General features: G+C 37.5%; 1 protein-coding gene across 1 annotated transcript in view; it reads right to left on the bottom strand.

The window, feature by feature from the left end:
• Window positions 1–19,173, bottom strand: part of med13a (mediator complex subunit 13a) — a 92,213-nt gene that overhangs the window by 48,519 nt on the left and 24,521 nt on the right. Inside the window, exons 3-4 of the mRNA XM_067433945.1 lie at window positions 13,142–13,310; window positions 1,481–1,626 (exon numbers count right to left, since the gene is read on the bottom strand). Of these exons, the coding sequence (XP_067290046.1) occupies window positions 1,481–1,626; window positions 13,142–13,310 (315 nt within the window). The remainder of the gene's footprint in view (window positions 1–1,480; window positions 1,627–13,141; window positions 13,311–19,173) is intronic.

Genomic DNA, 19,173 nt, shown 5'->3' with positions numbered 1-19,173 from the left:
GACTTATATATGTTTTTTCCGCGTCATGACGCATTTTTTGACTGATGCGACTTATACTCCGGAGCGACTTATAGTCCGGAAAATACGGTAATTAGTCGATTTGTGTGGAATGTGTAGATCCATCGCTGTTTATGTTCATCACCAATGATGGTGGCGCCGACTCCAGGGCATGCTGACAATCAGCCGCCATTACAAAAAAGAAAAACAAATCTAAACTGTGAAAATGTTTTAAACGCAGACAGAATAAAATGGTGCACGCTCTGTAAAACTGAAATGACAAACCACAGCAGCACAACAGATCTGAAAAGAAAACATCCTCGGGCTCTCCTACCTCAAACAACGAGACGTAAGCTCAAGTTTAGACTATTACATTATTATATTACTATTGGAATTTTTCCACAGCACAGCCACAAAGCGAAGTTACGCTAAATAACTTTCAAAACACTCAGATGTATTTTTATTATGATTGTTTCGACCAAGTAAAACAGCGCTGTGTTATCCCACAATTTAACAAATAACCTGACCTGTTTGAGTAGACATTAAGCACTTGAATTAAAATAATGTGAATTTGAGTGATCAAACGTAACTGTAACACAGTTCAGGGAAGGAGGAGGCGGAAGTTTCACGCAACTTTAATTGTAAAATATACACAAACAACAAAACAAAAGAAGTGGCCGACTGCGACATAAGCATAATAAAAACGGCAATATATAATGCTCCAGGCTATCTACCTGCCCTGCTTCATACCACAGTAACGATAATAACACTTTAATACATTAGCTCATCCATGAACATGATTTCTGCCAGAGCCCTGTCAAATTGCTTTCCATTGGCTTAGGAGGTGAAGACTACAATTCCCATGTTTCCATGCTCATTCGCAGCACCATCACGCTACCTCTTTGGTTTGAATAAGGGACCTATAGCAGTAAAATTTACATGCAGTACCTTTAAATAGACCTACATCTAAAGTGTGAGGATTTCCCACACAGGGACACATGATCATAAATTGCTAATTGACTTCCTTAAACCATCACTAACAGCTTTTTGGAAGTACCACTAAAAAAAAAATACATCAAATCATACAGGGTTTTTTTTTCAGTTGGAGCATTTCAAGATTTAAGGATGTTCAGAAGTCACCATCAGGACATCAAACACTGACCATGTTACCAGTAATGAAGAACACTTCACTTTTCCCCAATACCTAAAAGAGACAAATGTCTTTAACCATTTGTGTATTTTAATTATTTTTTCGAGATAAGGAGGGGCAGACAGGATGCCACTGGGCCTAAGCAATTAAGAACCTCATCTCTTCTTTGATAAGAAAGGAAATGCTGGAAAGAGTAAAAGTGAGAGGAGAAACAAAAGGAGTGTGTGTGTGTGTGTGTGTGTGTGTGTGTGTGTGTGTGTGTGTGTGTGTGTGTGTGTGTGTGTGTGTGTGTGTGTGTTTAAAAGGCATATCAAGTAAAGAGTGTTCTATCACCTTGGAATGGGCTGGAAGCCTGCTGGGCCAGTGTCAGGTGCTCCTCGCTCAGGTGGTATACGGGCTGGTGCTGGTTGATCTCCACGCTGGTGCACACATTACTGTCTCCATGCAGGAAGAACGTGAAGGAGCAAGACAGGTGTTCTCTGAGAAAGAGAGAGGGAGACAGGTGTTTAAGTTAAGCAGCAACATTTGTCCTTCAAAAAGAAAGAAAAAAAAAAAAATGAATCATAAAGACCCAACCACTAAAGACATATCATCGGATTGGCTTTCTAATATATTTACAGAATGAGTCATATAATCAGTGTCATGAAATCTTGTGAATCATAAAATGGCCATCTGATGTGATCATTGCATGCCTAAGAAAGAAATCTGATTCATTTGTAACTAAAAACAGTATTGTCAAGATTTCAAACACGTGAGAAACATCACACATCATTGAGATGCAAGCATCTGCTCTTTGACCTCAAGGATTACACTGTGTTTGACCCTTCTCCTCATGAATATGCATGAAGCTCTTTAATATATGTAAAAGGACAATAACACTTCTTCTACATTAGTCACACTCTGAGCTCTGTAAAGCCTGAGCTCTGTGAAAATCAGTCCAAACTACGCTAGCTTCCTAATATGTGCTTAAAACCCTTCGTTCCACGGCGCATTAGAGTTGCTCTGCTGATCTGGAATCATCACAGGCATTAAAGCATCTTAAAGCAAAAGTAGTCCATTGGCAAAATTGCTTAACCAGAAAAACCCTCTTGTATTTCCATGAAATGCCATTGCATTATCTTTTAAAAGGAAACATTTGTAAAATAAAGTTCCTGCATGAATTTATTATGCTTGCTACGACAATTGTTGTCATTGCTACTGCTCATACTTAGGGTTAGAGATCTGAACAAGCCCAAACTTAAGTATTAAATAGAGCCCGACCGATATATGTCAGCGGGCCGATATTATCGGGTTGATATTACGCATTTTCCATAGGGAACTCTACAATGTAACATGTTAGCAACACCAGCTGATCAAGCCAGAGCCATGCTGTGCACCGCAAACATTGATATCATCTGTAAAGTGCATATTAAGTTGGCAAATGTCACGAGACATACAATGCTTAAATAACAATTAAAAGAACATCCCCATCAGTTTTGTTAACTCAAAATTTGTGACTGCCAAGTCCAGTTTTTCTGCTACATGTAAGCCAAGAGTGAAACGAATTAGCTAGTAATTACGTTAGGTTTTTACAATATAGTTGACTGACTGTCAGTTTAACTTGGACAATGTAACTGAATAAGATGTATTTCTTTAACAGCATGACAGTTTGACATCGTAAGACGCATCATCCCTCCCCTAGCCATTATTTTAAAAAAGTATGTTTTACAATATTTTGCAGTATGTTGTTGTCCATTTCTAAATTATGGTTCATCGTAGATAACCACAAAGCTAGCTAATGCCATAGTTATCAGTGGAAGACTGCTAACATTACACTAACATGCACTTGGAAAATCACAACAAACTTATTCTGCCTAAATAAAGTACTGATTACTGTATTTATAATAAGTATATTTGTAGTTTTAGTCCCTGCACTGTAAATCGTAAGTTAGGGACGTGAGGATTGAACAAGTGCATGTTGCTGACTTTGTTCAGACGCAGCATTAACAAGTAACATAATGGATTTACTGCATCACTAAGTAGTAGATTTTAGAAGGCAGGCAGAAAATGATGATTGAAAATAGTTTGTTGTAGCTTGATTGACAGAATTAAGAGTCCATTTAAAGGGATAAGCATTGTAATTATAAGGTAGCTCAGAACCTTAATATATTTTTATGTTCCTCTGTTCTGTTGTGACAATTTTTAAACTGCATTATCACATTATTTTAGAGAGGCTGAGGGATCATGAATAACTACAAATAACTAATGTAAGAGAAATATGTTTTAAGTTTTTTTAACGCGTTTCTGTTTAGTTTTTTATATACCAAAATATCGGATTTTTAAATCATCAAATATTTGTATCGATATCAGCCTTAAAAATAATTTATCAGATAGGCTGTAATATTAAACTTTGATTGCCATCTCACACAAAGTTTGTGGGACAAACATGAACAACACCTCAAATTATTTTTTTTTCAAAAGAGGAATGCTTTTACTTATCTAAGTAATCAGTTTTAAATTAATTTTAGGTTCAGTAATAGGCCACAACCGATTAAAATGTACTGATTATTTTTTTACATTTGTCATGTCGCGGTAGCATCCAATGGCCGAGGGAGGCGAGAGGCGTGAGGTGAGAGTAATTAAAAAGCTCCAAATACTTTAAAAGCTTACATCCGGACACATTTCAGCTTTTATGAACAACCTGGTAAGCACGACATGCTGTGTGTAAATAAAAGCTATCTGATTTATCAAAACTATTTTATTTACACTTGGGCTCATAAATGTCTCTCTGCAAAACGGACCTAAATCCGATCTTCAATTCTCGCACTATATGCAGATTTAATGGAGGTCACGTCACCAAAAACAACATATACGAGAGCTGCATTTTATTGATCATCAGCTAATTTCAAAATTAATGACTGCAATAGGAGACAGCGCGGCAACGGCACTGGTAAGATCATTCAGTTACTTTGCTTTTAATGAATATGATTGTATGTTTATGAACCTATGACTTTACTTTAGGTAGTTTGTGCGCTGGCATGATGAAGAGATATGCAGCTGCTCGAAGTTTTGAGGTGCAGTCCTACAGTGTAGCTTCTCCTTGGTCAATCATCAAATCAAACACCAATACTAGTGCAGAACACAGTGACGCAATTAGTGAGACAACAACAAACTTGCTCCATGCACACATCTTAATTTTTTCCCTTAAATGAATGCTAAATATTTCTTTCCTGCATGTAAATACATGTCATGGATTGATGATGTAAAACCCCAGACGAGTCTTTTTGTGCGTGTCCATTTTTTAATGCTTCTTGACTGCCGAACATTCTGACATTAATGACGACTGAGATCCTACAGCGTGACATGGCTTACAGCGGGGATCATGTTCGTACAGTCTGACAAGCAACAGTCGCAAAGGACTATTTAAAATCGTACAGTGTGCACCTGGGTTTAGTTCCACAACACTTCTTCTGTATATATAAGAAAGTGTTTATGGATGTGTCTCTGGTCCAGCTGTTGTCACATACAGTGTTACTGAGAGCAGCTTTATAACTGTGGTCATTAATCCAAAAAAAGTCTGTTCAAAAAGTACCACAGTACAGGCATCATTCCATCAATATGGAGACCAGCCAAACATCTGCATTTAGAGTGAGAACCATAGAAGAGTGTCAGCCACTAACCCACAGAGAGACGCTGTTTTGCAACTACGTCAAGCCTAAACTGAGCAAACATGCCACACTGACCCCAAGCACTACAACAGCTCTCAGTCTTGCTAGGGAAGGATGTTTTACAGCAGACTGCCCCCTGTAGAGATATTAGCACAACTGCGATCTGACATTATATTAGCCGCACACAGGTCTTAAACGTTCACTACAACAATGCACACAAAAGGAGGCTCTCTGAGCGAGCTCAATACTGCTGCACCATCAGATTTAATCACATGGTCTACACACAGTGTGCTCAATAACATCATGCTCCTGAAGTTCTCTATTCAGCGGCAGACAGAGCGATCAGTGTGTGCATCACTGACCAGCCCCAAAACAAAAACATGACCTGTAACCACTGTTCCAGTCAGAGTTCACACCAGTCCAAAATCAACACTCAACAAATAAAAATAAAAATAAATGTCCTTGGACAAAAACAGAGCGAAACCTATTGGGACTTCTGCATCTTCAGACAACTTATCACTCAGTCCTTGGCAGCTAATTATTAGGTTTAACTAATATTAATACCATTTCCCGTTCTCATTGACTTTGTATTTATACTTAATATGATTCTGCAAGTGGCTGTGCTTTTTGTCACAAATATGCAAAGAAAAAAAAACTACTAAATAAAAATACTTGAAGTTCAAATGTTTAGGGTCAGTTCAACTTTTAAATCTATTAGGGTCAGTGCAATTTGAACCATTGCACCCATACTAGCCAATTATGATGGCTACGGATTTCCATCTAAAAAGCAAGAAAGGAAGAAAAGAGGTCCCAAACAGGTAACCCAGTGAGGTTTAGAGGGGAAAATGAGCAGAATGAAAAAGTTGAAAAGATTGAAAAAGCAAGAACAGCTTGTGGTGAGAAAAACTGCATGAGAAAGGAAAAGAAAAAGAGAGGTAACATTCCACAGTTGTAGTGTTGGGCTGTTACTGACTTCCTGAAAGCAGTGGCCCTGGTCAGGGCGTAGCAAACTCCTACTACAAAACCCACAAACACACTTCACATCTCAATTCAACGACTTTACACATGCAGCACACCCAGGCACAGACAAACAGGTGGTGCCTGTGGCCAAGTCGGTCTCAACATAATTCATATTTAACGTCTTATCATGCAGAATGTTCAAAGAGCCACTTGATAAATCTTTAAAAAAAAATCTTAATTAAAATAACGCTAAAATAAAATAGAAATATTAGATGAAATAGTTGCGTATTAGATTAAATGTTGCTTTGGCAAATAACTGAATAGTTATTTTGGTACTCCAATTAAAACTAAAATTAAAATGAATAGTGTACAAGTATTAAACAAATGAAATAAGCTGAAAATATAAACAATCACTATAATGTTATACAAATAATACAAACATAATACTAGAGTTTTAATGCAAAATAACAGATGATGTATCATTTTTATTTTTGGATGAACTATCCCTCTAACATGTCACGTGCGTCTAAACCACATGACAAACTGTCTATCTTCCATCACCTGACCAATAGCAGTACAAGATCAGGTGATCAACTGAAGGAACATGCCGTTACAAAGCCTCTCTCCAAAACAAACCCCTGGAAGACATCAGCCACTGAACTGAAGTGCATAAGTGTACTAACAACAGTGCGTTTACCACAAATAGAGAACTGAGACGCTCTGAAATACCTTCAGATTAAAGCAGTCGACCACAGAGCAATGGCAGTTAACACACAAACATGCACGCTCTGCTGCATCTATCAAAAGATCCTCCAAATAAAGCCTTAACACACACACACACACAGAGAGAAGGACAACTTCTCACTCATTCATAAAGCGTGGCCTTTAAACAAAGCGCTCCGAGTCAATAACAGAACTTAAAAAGCCACTAGATTAGATGACTAGAGCTCATATTCTGCACGCTTCGTCATAACAGCTGAATAAAGCCGGCTAGACATTTCTCAAACAAAACGTTAGTCAACAGTCACTTATGTTAATTAAATGTTTATTGATGTTATGTAACAGGCTTTCACTAAATACAAAGCCAATGTTCTAAGTAAAAGAGGACCTGATTGGCTCCAAGCCACAGAGACTCTCAATCTTGACAAAGATTATCACAACAGCCACACAGGGATGGGTTTTGAATTACGCGTTGATGCAAAATGTGTTATAAAATGAATAAATAGAAAACAATTAATAGCAGTGCTCTCCAGAAACTGTATCTGGATTTGTGAAGTGAATCAAGTAATTTATAAGATATACGAAAATCAAGACTTTTGTTTACACATTTATGATTTTAAAACAGCAAAATGTACAGGTGCACATTTTATCTGTACATTTTTGCATGCAAGCGGATGTAGATCTCCTCTATAATGCTCCTCGAGCCAACAAACCCCTCTAACGTGCGACATTACACCCTGACTTCCTCGTTATATACCGCCCATAGATTTCACCCTCAAAATTAAATATTACAGGGAAAAGGGACTTTTTTTTAATCAACATGCTTTTCGAAAATAGGGACAGGTGCCAGACCAGGGACCCTGGAACATCTCCACGGATTGTAAATCGATTCACTGCAGACACTCCACGCACACTCCTTAAAGCAAAGATAGGAGTTTCTGTAGTCATCCTATGGGGTCAAGGCCAAAGTGCAGTGAGCATCTGAGGAGAGGAAGACGGGATAGATAAGAATGAAGAGGTGAGAAAACACGGGCTAAAAATTGAGAGAGTTGAAATTTCCCCATTGCTATCTATGACCAGTGTGTCATGTCAGTAAGTGTGTGAGTGGAAAACAGGACTGGGAAGTCAAAGAGTAGGAGTTCAGGAATGTCAGGAATCTCACATCCGTCTCATGGAACGGAGCTCGGAAAGCAGCAGAGAAGAGGCTTCTAAATTTACAGCAATCTTCTGGATCCATCCTGAATGGTCCAGATTTACTACAGTGTGTTTATCTAAAGCTGTCCAGGAGTGAAGGGTAGAAAAATGGTTATTGGATGATATAATGATGTAGTCTTGACATGCCTTTGAACTTGAACATGAAAATGATACAAGGACAAAATGTGTGCGCACACATGGGAACTACAGTTCCGCTCTCATCCAAATCAAAATAACATAAAAAGGCCCAGACAGAGTCTGCAGATTATTTTTTCTCTGAACATAATTCTGCTGATTTCCCCCCCCAAAAAAATTACGTAGTAAGATGTGTTCAACTGAGCACTAAACTCTGACTGGTAGACAAAATAATTAAATTGTTCCAAATCTTTATTATTTCACATTTCTACTACATTAATGACCCAGTTTAAATCCAGATTCATCATCCCAGCTCTGAAGTACCCCTTTAAAGTCAGCGAGAAATGGAAATTTTTTAAATGCATCCTAATGATCTTTTTTCATTTTATATTATAAATATATTATAAATGACAGATTTTTTCATGGAAGATAAACTTGAGTTCAGATAAACCCTGCCCCTTTTTTTAAATCAACAGCAAGCTCGTATTCTGATTTTTTCTCTTCATCCAAGTCCTGACTTAAATTATTTAATTTCTGATAATCTGTTTGATTTGGATCATAATACAAAAGAAATTCTGTCACCAGTCACCACTAATATATAAAGACACATGTATTAAGGGACTGGCTTTATTAAACTTTGCGAATGACAGATGCTCCAATTGTGCAGAAAGATTCTGTGTAGGTTTGGTGATCTTTGCCGAGACAAAGAAACAAGGGACCTGGTGTGTAGAAATTCATCCTTTTAGCAGTATAGCTAAAGCAAGTTCATTCATAATAGATAAACACACCAGATCACATGCCGCTTCGCTCTCTGTGGAATCCCGTTGCTGCATCTGCTGGTGTGTTAATGCATTTGTGACAGTTGTGTGCAAACCCATATAAAACATCCCATGTAGTTTGTCATAGATGTGTATCTCAAGGGAGACCGTGCATGCATTTCTGCATGCAAATTATTGTGTGCCTATGCAAGCACATGATTTTATTACGCGTGACTTCTGTGGGTGTGTACAGATGTTCAGAAATGCGTGCAGTTTCATGCAAGTAGGTATCGTGATGGATATATTCAGCACTGCAGCCGCAGCTTGTCTCCTCCGTTGCCTTGCAATTGCTAAGCAAACAGAAAAAATAAAAATCACTGATGCATCTTTAATACCCTTTACAGTATGACTGCGACATTACGCCACAATAATTGTTGAGTAACGTGCGGTGACGTGCAGAGAATGCATCATGTTCTGCTCTGGCTCACGCATCACCCAGCTCCCCTGCGAGCACTGCCCATAAAAGAACAAACTGGATCCGTGGATTAGCCATGGTAACAGATCTGCTGCTCACACCCACCATGAGAGAGAGAAAGAGAGTGCGCACGATCACAGCTCTGACCTGTATGAAGGATGATGTAAGCAGCTAAAACACATCGGGTTTGGTTACAGAGCAGCGCTGTGTGACAACACAGCCAGCCAATGGGAGAACTGCCTAGTGACTGAGCACTGTTACAAAAACACACACACACACTCAAACTACACACAGCTATATATGGCTGGAGTGTGTTAACCATTTCAAAACAAATAAAATAAAATAAAATAAAACCAACTGATAAAATAAAACAAGTGCTCTGGCATTCCTGGGAGCCTAGCTTCCGAGATTCCCTCCACACAGATCCTCTAATTATAGAGAAACCACAAGACACTTTTGCTTATACACAAGACAAAAAAGAACAGAACAGGAAGGGTTTGGGTCTATTCACATGCTGGAATTCTTTTTAAAAAATCCTGTGGGGAGAGAGAGAGAAAGAGAGAGAGAGAGAGAGAGAGAGAGAGAGGGAGAGGAAGCTAGCGGCGCTGCAGAGGCTGTCTGTGTTTTCTGTGCGGAAGGATCTAGAGGGCGGGCGTCAGGATAAGCAAAGGTGGGGACAACACAGGCCTGAAGTCTAACAGGTTTACTGAGGTAATCCCTCAAAAGAGAACACAAGTATATATGTGTGCTGTGAGCATAGATCCACTCCTTAAACACACCTAATCTTAACTGTGCACAGAGGTTAGCTTTTTTTAAATGCAAAATATTGCATAATATTATTTAAGTGCAGTAAAAACAGTAATATTGTGAAATATTATTACAACTTAAAATAACAAAATATTATTATTATTTAAAAAAATGCAATTAATTCCCTTGATGGCAAAGTTGCCATAACTCCAGTTTTCAGTGGGGATGGGTGTCATACTGCTTACCGTTCCGGTACCTCAACAGTATTCTCATCGGTTCTTTGGGTTGATGCACTTTTTAGAGATGTCTGAACAGATTGCTCATCTTTCTGCACTTACAAGCAAATGTCTTGTTGAGCAATGAGCATTGTCTGCAATGCTTCGACTCTAGTGAAGTGTAACCACACTTTTGTAAGTTAAGTTCTCTCCGCCATTGTCACTAATTAAGCAGGGCCTTTCGTGTTGTGTGCACTGTAGCGTGCGAGAGGCACAGACTCCGATGCGAGAGAGAGCTCTCCTCTGGATATTGTGAAAAGCGAAAATGCATTTGACAAATGTCTTAATATCATGGCAATTTAGAAATGGTTGGTGAGAGAAATTTTGCAAGACAATGTTTATACAGCAAGAAATGTTTTTCTGAAAATCTCCAAAACTGATTATGTTGGCATATTTATACTACTATGGTCTTTCGTAATTGAACCCTAAGGCTCATTTAGTACTGGGTTTCTTTACCCATACCTAGACTTAATGTCACATGACCCTTCAGAAATTATTCTAATAATCTGATTTTCTGCTCAAGTTGTGATAATAAGAACTTGTGTGCTGGTTAATACTTTTTGTCGAAACGGTGATATACATCTTTCAGGATTCTTTGATGAATAGAAAGTTCGAAAGGAATTTATTTGGAAAAAAATCATTTGTAACATTATAAAATGAAGTCATTGTACTATATAGATAGATAGATAGATAGATAGATAGATAGATAGATAGATAGATAGATAGATAGATAGATAGATAGATAGATAGATAGATAGATAGATAGATAGATAGATAGATAGATAGATAGATAGATAGATAGATAGATAGATAGATAGATAGATAGATAGATAGATAGATAGATAGATAGATAGATATAGATATATATATCAAAAAGCTTTTATAGTCACTATGCCAATCTTTTCAGAACTGAAGACAATCATTAGATTGGATGAAACAACTTTCTACACATATGAATCATGAATGGAGGCCTGTGAGGAATCAGATTTGTTTTGAGATTTTATAGCCTGCAAGAACCCACAGCCATATTTGTGACAGGTGATATCCCCTAAGAGACGTGTGTTCATGCTACGGTGGCTCTTCAGGGACAAAATTAAACACCTGCTTGCCAAAAAATACACATGCTTAAGACTTGAACAGACAACCACTAACTAAGGGATTCAGTACTAAGAGAAACACAAGAAAACTTTGGGAATCAGTGTAGTAGGCAGAAATGCTAATCACCATCCAGCCCATAACTAAACAGTGTTCCCCATCCCTTTGCCTCAGAGTCTGTTATTTAAAAGGCTTAATGATTACAGATTGAGAATCAGATCCCTTCAGTTCATATTATCTTGTCGCAGTGACGCAAGGACTGAAAACTCATACAAGACGAGCGCTTACACGCTTAAGATATTTTAACACACGTTTTGGCTCTTGATGAGGAAGTGAAGAATCAGATTTAGCCAATATAAGACATTAGGTGTTATGAAGTAAAGCTGACCACAGACCAGTGGTTGGACTCAACAGAAACTCTCGATATATCATGCAATGCTTTGACATTAAGGTTGCTTTGACATTAATGCACTGCTTTGACATTAAGGTCTATCTTGGAATGTACATACACAACAATTCAAAAGTCTGGGGCCACAATGTTAATTAGTATGAAGAAATTAATAATTTTATTAAACATGAATACATGAAATTGATTAAAAGAAATATATAATTTTTATTTTTTTCACGATGTCACTGTTTTAACTGTATTTCTGAACAAATAAATGCAGCCTGGGTGAGCATTAAAGACTTTTCAAAAACATTTTAAAAATCTTTTGAACAATGTAATGTAAAAAAGAAGCATTTAAGCTATTACAAGCTCCACCATACCCTTGGTTCTAACATCTAATGGATGAAGTCTATACGTTTTATGATAAGAGAAAGGGACAAAGAATATAGCAAATATGCGAGTATTTAATTAATAATTAAGTATGTAGGCCGTGTTTAACATGTCAAGCTATGGTGGTCATTTGGTTCAAATGCTAGCAGCAATAAAAAATTAGACATAGTGAATCTATCCCACTGCTGAATCTTCAGCATGCCATATAAAGAAAACTACTAGAAAGAGGGAAGGAGGGAAGGAAAGTGTCTGCATGAGTGAAATAGGGTGAGTTGAAGAAGGAAATGCAGTTGTTCCTTTTTTCTGTCACTTTGCAGTGATTTGCAGACAGATAGTGCTATAAAACACAGACACACAGTTAGAGCTTTAACAGATCTCAAAGGAATGTGCGTTTAAACATGTTTAATCAACAGGCTCTGATCTTTTTTAAAATTCAAGGACTCTAGGATTCAAATATTAATTTCAGTATTAAACAATGCCTCAAATATATATCTTGCTTTGAGCTTGTAGACTATCAACCTTTCCTGTGATTTGCTGTATGGAAAAAAAACACTATTTTGAACCTACTTGAAAGCTGTCTGGCTGTGCTAATAAGGTGTATAAATGACCTTGAGCACGATAAGAGAAGAGCGCAAATAAATGTCGCTGTGAGGAGAGAATTGTGGCAGAGGGCAGAGAAAAGCCAAGCTGCTCTTTTTTTTTTTTCACCTCTACACACGTCGTCTCAGTTTCTTATCAAAGAGCACAGATGCTGACAAGGAAAAATCCAGCGCTGGAGACAGAGCCTGCAAGAAGCGCGTCAAGAAGCTAATGTACACAAACACACAAGAGTGTACTGCAGCCTGAGGATGGCATTGTGCAAGTAGCCTTGCAATTACTGATGGATACACATGCAAGTATGTATTAAAATCCTTACTCAAATGGTGAGTGAACATGCATTGATAGCAATGATATTCCCATTTTTGTGAAGTAAATATGATTCGTTGGAGCCCACCGGGTCTAGATCCCCTAATATTACTCTGTTTAGTAACCTGGGATTCATAAACAAGAATTTTTCTAATGTAAGGACTACAATGCATGACGCAAATTGCAAAAATGGTAGTGATTTTTGTGACCTTGCACAAAAGAGTGATTTATCTCCTTAAAACATGATCATACATGAATAACGGCAAGACTAACAACATCTTAATAGAAATAGTATTATTCTTACCTCTTGTTTATGGGCTTCTCATCCTTTTCGTAGGGTTTAACGAACCATTTTCCGATGCGTACGAAACTGCGGTTCATCAGACAGCGCTCCAGCAGGTTGTGAATAGCCTTGAAGAGAAGAGTCCGACATTCGTAGGACAAACCACTCTCCCACACGCCGTCGTCCTCGCCTGTGGAGAGGACAAACACACAGAGACCCGGTCACCAGCCTGCTGCTGTCTATAAACATCTGATGTGACGGTCTGCAATTTGCAGAAGCGAGTGACAGAACACAGGGAAAAAAAGAAAGCAGACTTAGAACTTTTTTTTTGTTACACAAGTATTCACTAATCTTTACTAATACAATAGCTGCAATTTCTGAACTGACCAGAAGAGTGCCAGAACAAACTGAGGTTGTATATTTGTACCATACTAAATTAATTCTGGAAGTTTCAAGTCAAGAAAAAAGATGAACATTTTTATTTCCTGCAGTTCGTACCCTTTCGGAACACACCAGCTGCACTGGGCCATTTCAAGTCTAAAGCATCTAAAATGTTTGGTATGTACATGTTTGATCATTTCAAACAAAGTTGCATCTAATCACTCAAATTTAAACCAATCCAGGCAGATCTCCTGCTGAATTTAAATCAATTAAAAGCTTGGGCCATTAATTGAATTTAAAAAGACTTATAGTCCTGCAAATAAATAAAAAAACTCTAGTTAATTTTATTAAAGCGACAAAAGATTTGACTTTATTTATTTTTATTTTATTTTTTATTAATTAATCGGAAGCACTGATTATAGCAAACGCCATCTTGCCTTGCACAGACTAGACTTGCAGGTACGGTGTCCAACGGGGCTGTAAATCTGAGCGCTGGTTTGTTTCTGGATCACGTTTGGCTGTGGCCTCCATGCTTCAGTAATCTCATTAGGAGTCACTGCTTAAACCTGGCAGCTCTTAAGCTCCTTTCAAACATGTCTCTGTGCAGCACAGCTCCCATGAGCACCCAGGGGCTGCGCGCATTACACCACCCACCCACACTTGCCTGCCTGCAGGTCTGCAGATGGATACACAACAAATCCACTTGATAAAACAGTAACAAACAGCACAGATAGGATTCCCCCCAACACCGCAGACGTCTGAGACAACATAATTGCCACAGTGTTATAAATCAGACATTTAGTTTGGGTGACAACACAAATGCACTTGATTATTTGCAGGTAAAAAAAGAAGCTGAGCATATCTTACTAACCAATCACAAGAGGGTGTTTGTTCTTATGTGCAACATACCATTGCATTTTAAATGCTTTGCATAAATGTTTAAATAAAAGATACTGTAGTTCGTAGCTACTTTGATCGAGCCACCAGCTATCAGTAAGAGTACTGAACACTCAGGTCCACATATACTATTTTACCACATTCCCACACAATCATTTTTAGAAGATTCATTGTGGGCCAAATCATAAGGTCATTCAATCAGAGTGTGTCTGCATGCAGTGAAATAAGCGCAGACTGAACACAGCTGAAGAACTGGAAACAGGCCAGAAGGCAAATCTATAATTCGTTGATGTCTCCTGAAAAGGCAGCAAGTAGCATAATTCACTTTTAAAGGATGTCATTGATTTGACTAACAGCTTGGCAACAATGAAACACCTTGTCTTTTGTCAAAGCAGAGAGAGAGGCTGAGAATGAGAGAAAATGAGGTGGTTTTTGGCTATCTCATGCATCTTTTACAGGGCCAGCTACTTTTCACCTGTTCACAGGTACACACACTTGACAGAATCATTCATGGCAAGAAACGGAAACCTCAGTCTATGAAAGTCTCCCATTCATGTAACATCTAAAAAAAAAAGTCACACTACATCTTTTTACATCTACCATTTCTTGATTACTTCTTAATATGCAAAAGACAACTATAAGTATGCCTCTAGTCTAATCAACAGAAGACAGTAGTAGCATTTAAATCATTATTTTTTGTACAATTCTGTTTAATGATGCTAATGATGCAGAAAATAACATATTTCAGCTTTCTCAGACCAAAACTTGATTCAAACTAGGGATGTGCAATGATATAAATCTTTTATAATGATACAAGTCATTTTATTTCACAATAACTATATATATATATATATATATATATATATATATATATATATATATATATATATATATATATATATATATATATATATATATACATAACACACGTGCACACCTTTAAAATATGGCTTTTAATGATACCACTGACATTTCATAAAACATGTCACCAATTCTAAACCACATTCATATGAAAAGCTTTTGGCTTTTGTGACAGCACAACACTGCAACACCACCTGACCGTAACTGCAAGAGACAATAATCCAAAATCTCTACTGATTGACAAATTTCTACCAGCTTATCACATATTCCTAGTTCTAACTATGCAAAAACACTATAACCCTTGCTTTTATTATAAAAATGCAAATAGACTATACGGTGCTTAATATTATGAAATTACAGCAATAGGTATACATCCCGTGTTTTCTCAGATTGTGAGCCAGCCATCCATTAGGATGGCATTAAGATGATGAAAAACCAATGAAGGCATCACTGTCACTTCCACTTTCGATAACGGCAAATCACCTGTCTTACTTTTTTATATAAACAGCTGCCGTAAAATCTGCAGTTGTGTGTCAACGGCATTTCATTCCTCCTTTAAACTAAACCATCATGTTCACTTTTTCTACTGTGGGGAGGAGGCACCTGGTTTCTATCAATGACCCCATGTGTTCCCCATGACCCCAGTGTTCCCCATGACCTTGTATCTCATGGTCTAACCACTGCCCACGGAGAGCGAGACACAAAGAGAGGAAGATAGCTGACTTACAAAAACACGTGCTCAAAGGACTGCAAAATATATTAATTGCACTTAAACCAGCCCTTAAAAAAACAAATTAAACCTGAACTGCAAAATAATATTGAGTAATTTATAATAAATAAACTCGTAAATGATGCTGCCTCTCTACATGCATGCAATTTGATAGGAGTATTGTTGAACTGACACTGACTGTGTTTGTTTCGCACTGATTTTTAGAAACAGATTTTTTTTTTAAATCAAGTTATCAAAAAAAGTTCAAGTAATCGAACCTTTACTTATTATTGATAGATTTTTATCTAATATATAACAGTTATATTTATCATTCTTCCAATCCAATATTTCTGTATAAAAAACATTATTATTATTATTATTATTATTATTTGTTTGAGTGATTCACAATAATATACAAAAATTAGGGCTGTCGATATTAACGTTAATGCATGCAACTTACAATTAATTACAATATATGTACAGTACATTAATATATTACAAAAATTTAGTTTTTATGCGTCGATCATTCACATCAGCATCGCAAAAACAATTATATTACAAAGCTCTATTTACGCATATACAAAATAAACTTTAAATTATTGCAAATATATGATTTCCATGCTATAATAAGAGAAATTCGGAGCTTTACCTGACCACAACCAGGAGGCCAGAACATGCTGGTCTTTTGAACAGTTTCCTGTATTATTCATTACACCAGCAGTGAGCACCATATTATCATCCCTCAGACACATGGGCTCATAATAGCAGGACAGTGAGCCCTGCCCCTTAGTGTAGAGCTGCTCCCTACAGCCACAGGTTCCTATGCAGGAGTCATTAGATCAGCTGTAGGGTCATTAAACAGAGAGATTAATGTCTGCTCAACCATTGGCCCCAGGGGATTGCACCAGACCAGGGAGCTGTACACTACAAGAGCCTCTTCTCTTTCTTCCTGCTTATTTTCTCTGTTGTCTCTTCCCTCCATCTCTATCTTTCTTTAATTTTCTCTACCTCATCTTTATCCTCTGCTGTAATCTGTCTTCCCTCTCTTCCTATATGCACCTCCATCCCTTTCTCTTCTTCTTGTGCCCTTGGCTTTCTTTTCTTTCTCTCTCGCTCATTCTTTTTCTCTGATTTTGAATGCAGAGCCATACAAGGACTGGAGAGCTTCAATTACTAATTAATGACTATTTCCAAAGATGACAGGAGAGCACAGCAAAAAAAAGTGAGAAATGCTAAGCAAAGAGAAGCATAAAGATGGAGGAAGGAGAAGGTGGGGCTCCTGTTGTCTTGGGTTTGGGGAATTTAAGTATTGAATTTCAGAGACAGATTACTAAGGAAAATGATCATCAATAAAAATTACAGCCAATACCATATAAACTACACATAAATAATGTCAATTCTAACAGTTCCTAAATAATTATATGAAACACTAATTTGGCACTACATTCATAAGTTTCAGGTTTGTTCGTTTTTGTAAAGAAATTAATACTATTAATCAGCAAGAATGCATTAAATTGACCAAAAGTGACTGTAAAGGCACTGTTACAAAACATTTTAAATAAACGCGGTTCTTTTAATCTTTCTATTCATTAATGAATCCTGAAAACGTTTCCATAAAAAACATTTCAGCATTAATGGACATGGTTTCCAACATTAGTGTTTTCAAAAGTACCTGTACTTCGGTAGGTACTGAAATTTAAACAAAATGTGCTGATGGCAGGATTTCTGCGGTACTGAGTACCGGGCTTATTTGCTATACCCAGTGATAGGCGGCTGCTTTCAAACGCTCATATCTGTGTAAGCACTCTGTAAAGAGGATCAAAGGTTTCTATTTACAACATGTTTTTTGAAGCGTTGATCATTGTAACCAATCATAGACATTTCTGTTGAGCGAGTGAACAATGGCCACTTAAGAAGTGTTTAATCTAGTCCGAATCTGCTCAAAACACAGTAGTTCTCATCCACCACAACAAGTTTCAGAGTTCTGCACACTCGCATTATAACCAACAAAGCGTAAACACAATGTAAAGAAGTCATTCTGTGTGCAGTTGACTTGCAGCTTTTTGTGATTATAGCTAGACTGATCTGCCAGAAATTTGATTTCACCCTTCAGATCAGGCTGGAAACCTGTACATTAATTTATCCTGCTTCTGTTACACTTTTGCGGGAACCAATCACAGAATGGCTTTTCCACCTGGCGCACTTTTAGCGGGTTTAACACAATGACGGATAGAGAAGCGATGGATCGATGGCCGTTGATCACGTCTCTTGTGGTCTGATTAGTTGAAGAACTATCCAATTGCGTACAGAGTCATTTGAATTATGCTCATTAATTACGCCTCATGTGCAGTAGAAAATACAGAGCAGCCTCCCCAGACCAATGTTCAATCTTAAAAGATTGAGCTTGGTCTGGTGATAGCCAGGCAAGATTATAGCTGGAGTTTTCACAGGAGAGTAGATCTTAGTGAGCAGGTACTGAATATAGCCTAAATTTGTATGCATAGGCAAGGGTCAGGGTACAGTGGATTTTTGTAACCATGCGTAACCATACACCCAGGTTGCACATGCTTGACTGTGCACTTATGGCCATACGCAGCAAATTTTTCTTTACTTTTCTTTGTTTAATGTGAGTGCTCTAATACGACCAATCATTTATGCCGTCATCACCCGGGTGTTGTTAGCGCATGAGCGCAGGTGAGACCTGAACAGCATCCACACTATCTGTGTTTAAGCTAAACTTATTTAAGCCATGCAAATTTAAACATTCGAGGGCAAGATGAGGCGGGAGAACTCGCACACACACAAAGTTCTCTTTCAAGACAAATTCACACACAAATTGTCAACATGCCTGTCTTGGTGAGTATCCTACCATATCCAAACATAGCTATGTCTTAAGTGAACATAAACAGTTCTGACACGGTTTATGTTATTTAAACAACAAAAGACAAGGAAACCACTTGACTGAATAGCGTATGTAACTAATAATAATTAATCTTTATTTTATTTATAGAGTGAAGATAACACGCAATGTTGTTTTACAGTTTATTACTTTATTTAATATCTGTACCTGAAAACTATTGTTAAATATATATGAGAAAATACCTGAAAAGCGCTGAAACTGTGACCCTAAAACTGTGATAACAAAACAAACAGTAATTTGAGTCATTTGAACCTTTACACCCCTAATCCCTACTGAAAATGTCTC

The sequence above is a fragment of the Pseudorasbora parva genome, chromosome 23 (genome assembly GCF_024679245.1).
Source record: "Pseudorasbora parva isolate DD20220531a chromosome 23, ASM2467924v1, whole genome shotgun sequence".
Classification (NCBI taxonomy): Eukaryota; Metazoa; Chordata; class Actinopteri; order Cypriniformes; family Gobionidae; genus Pseudorasbora; species Pseudorasbora parva.
This window is presented reverse-complemented; position numbering and strand designations above follow the sequence as displayed.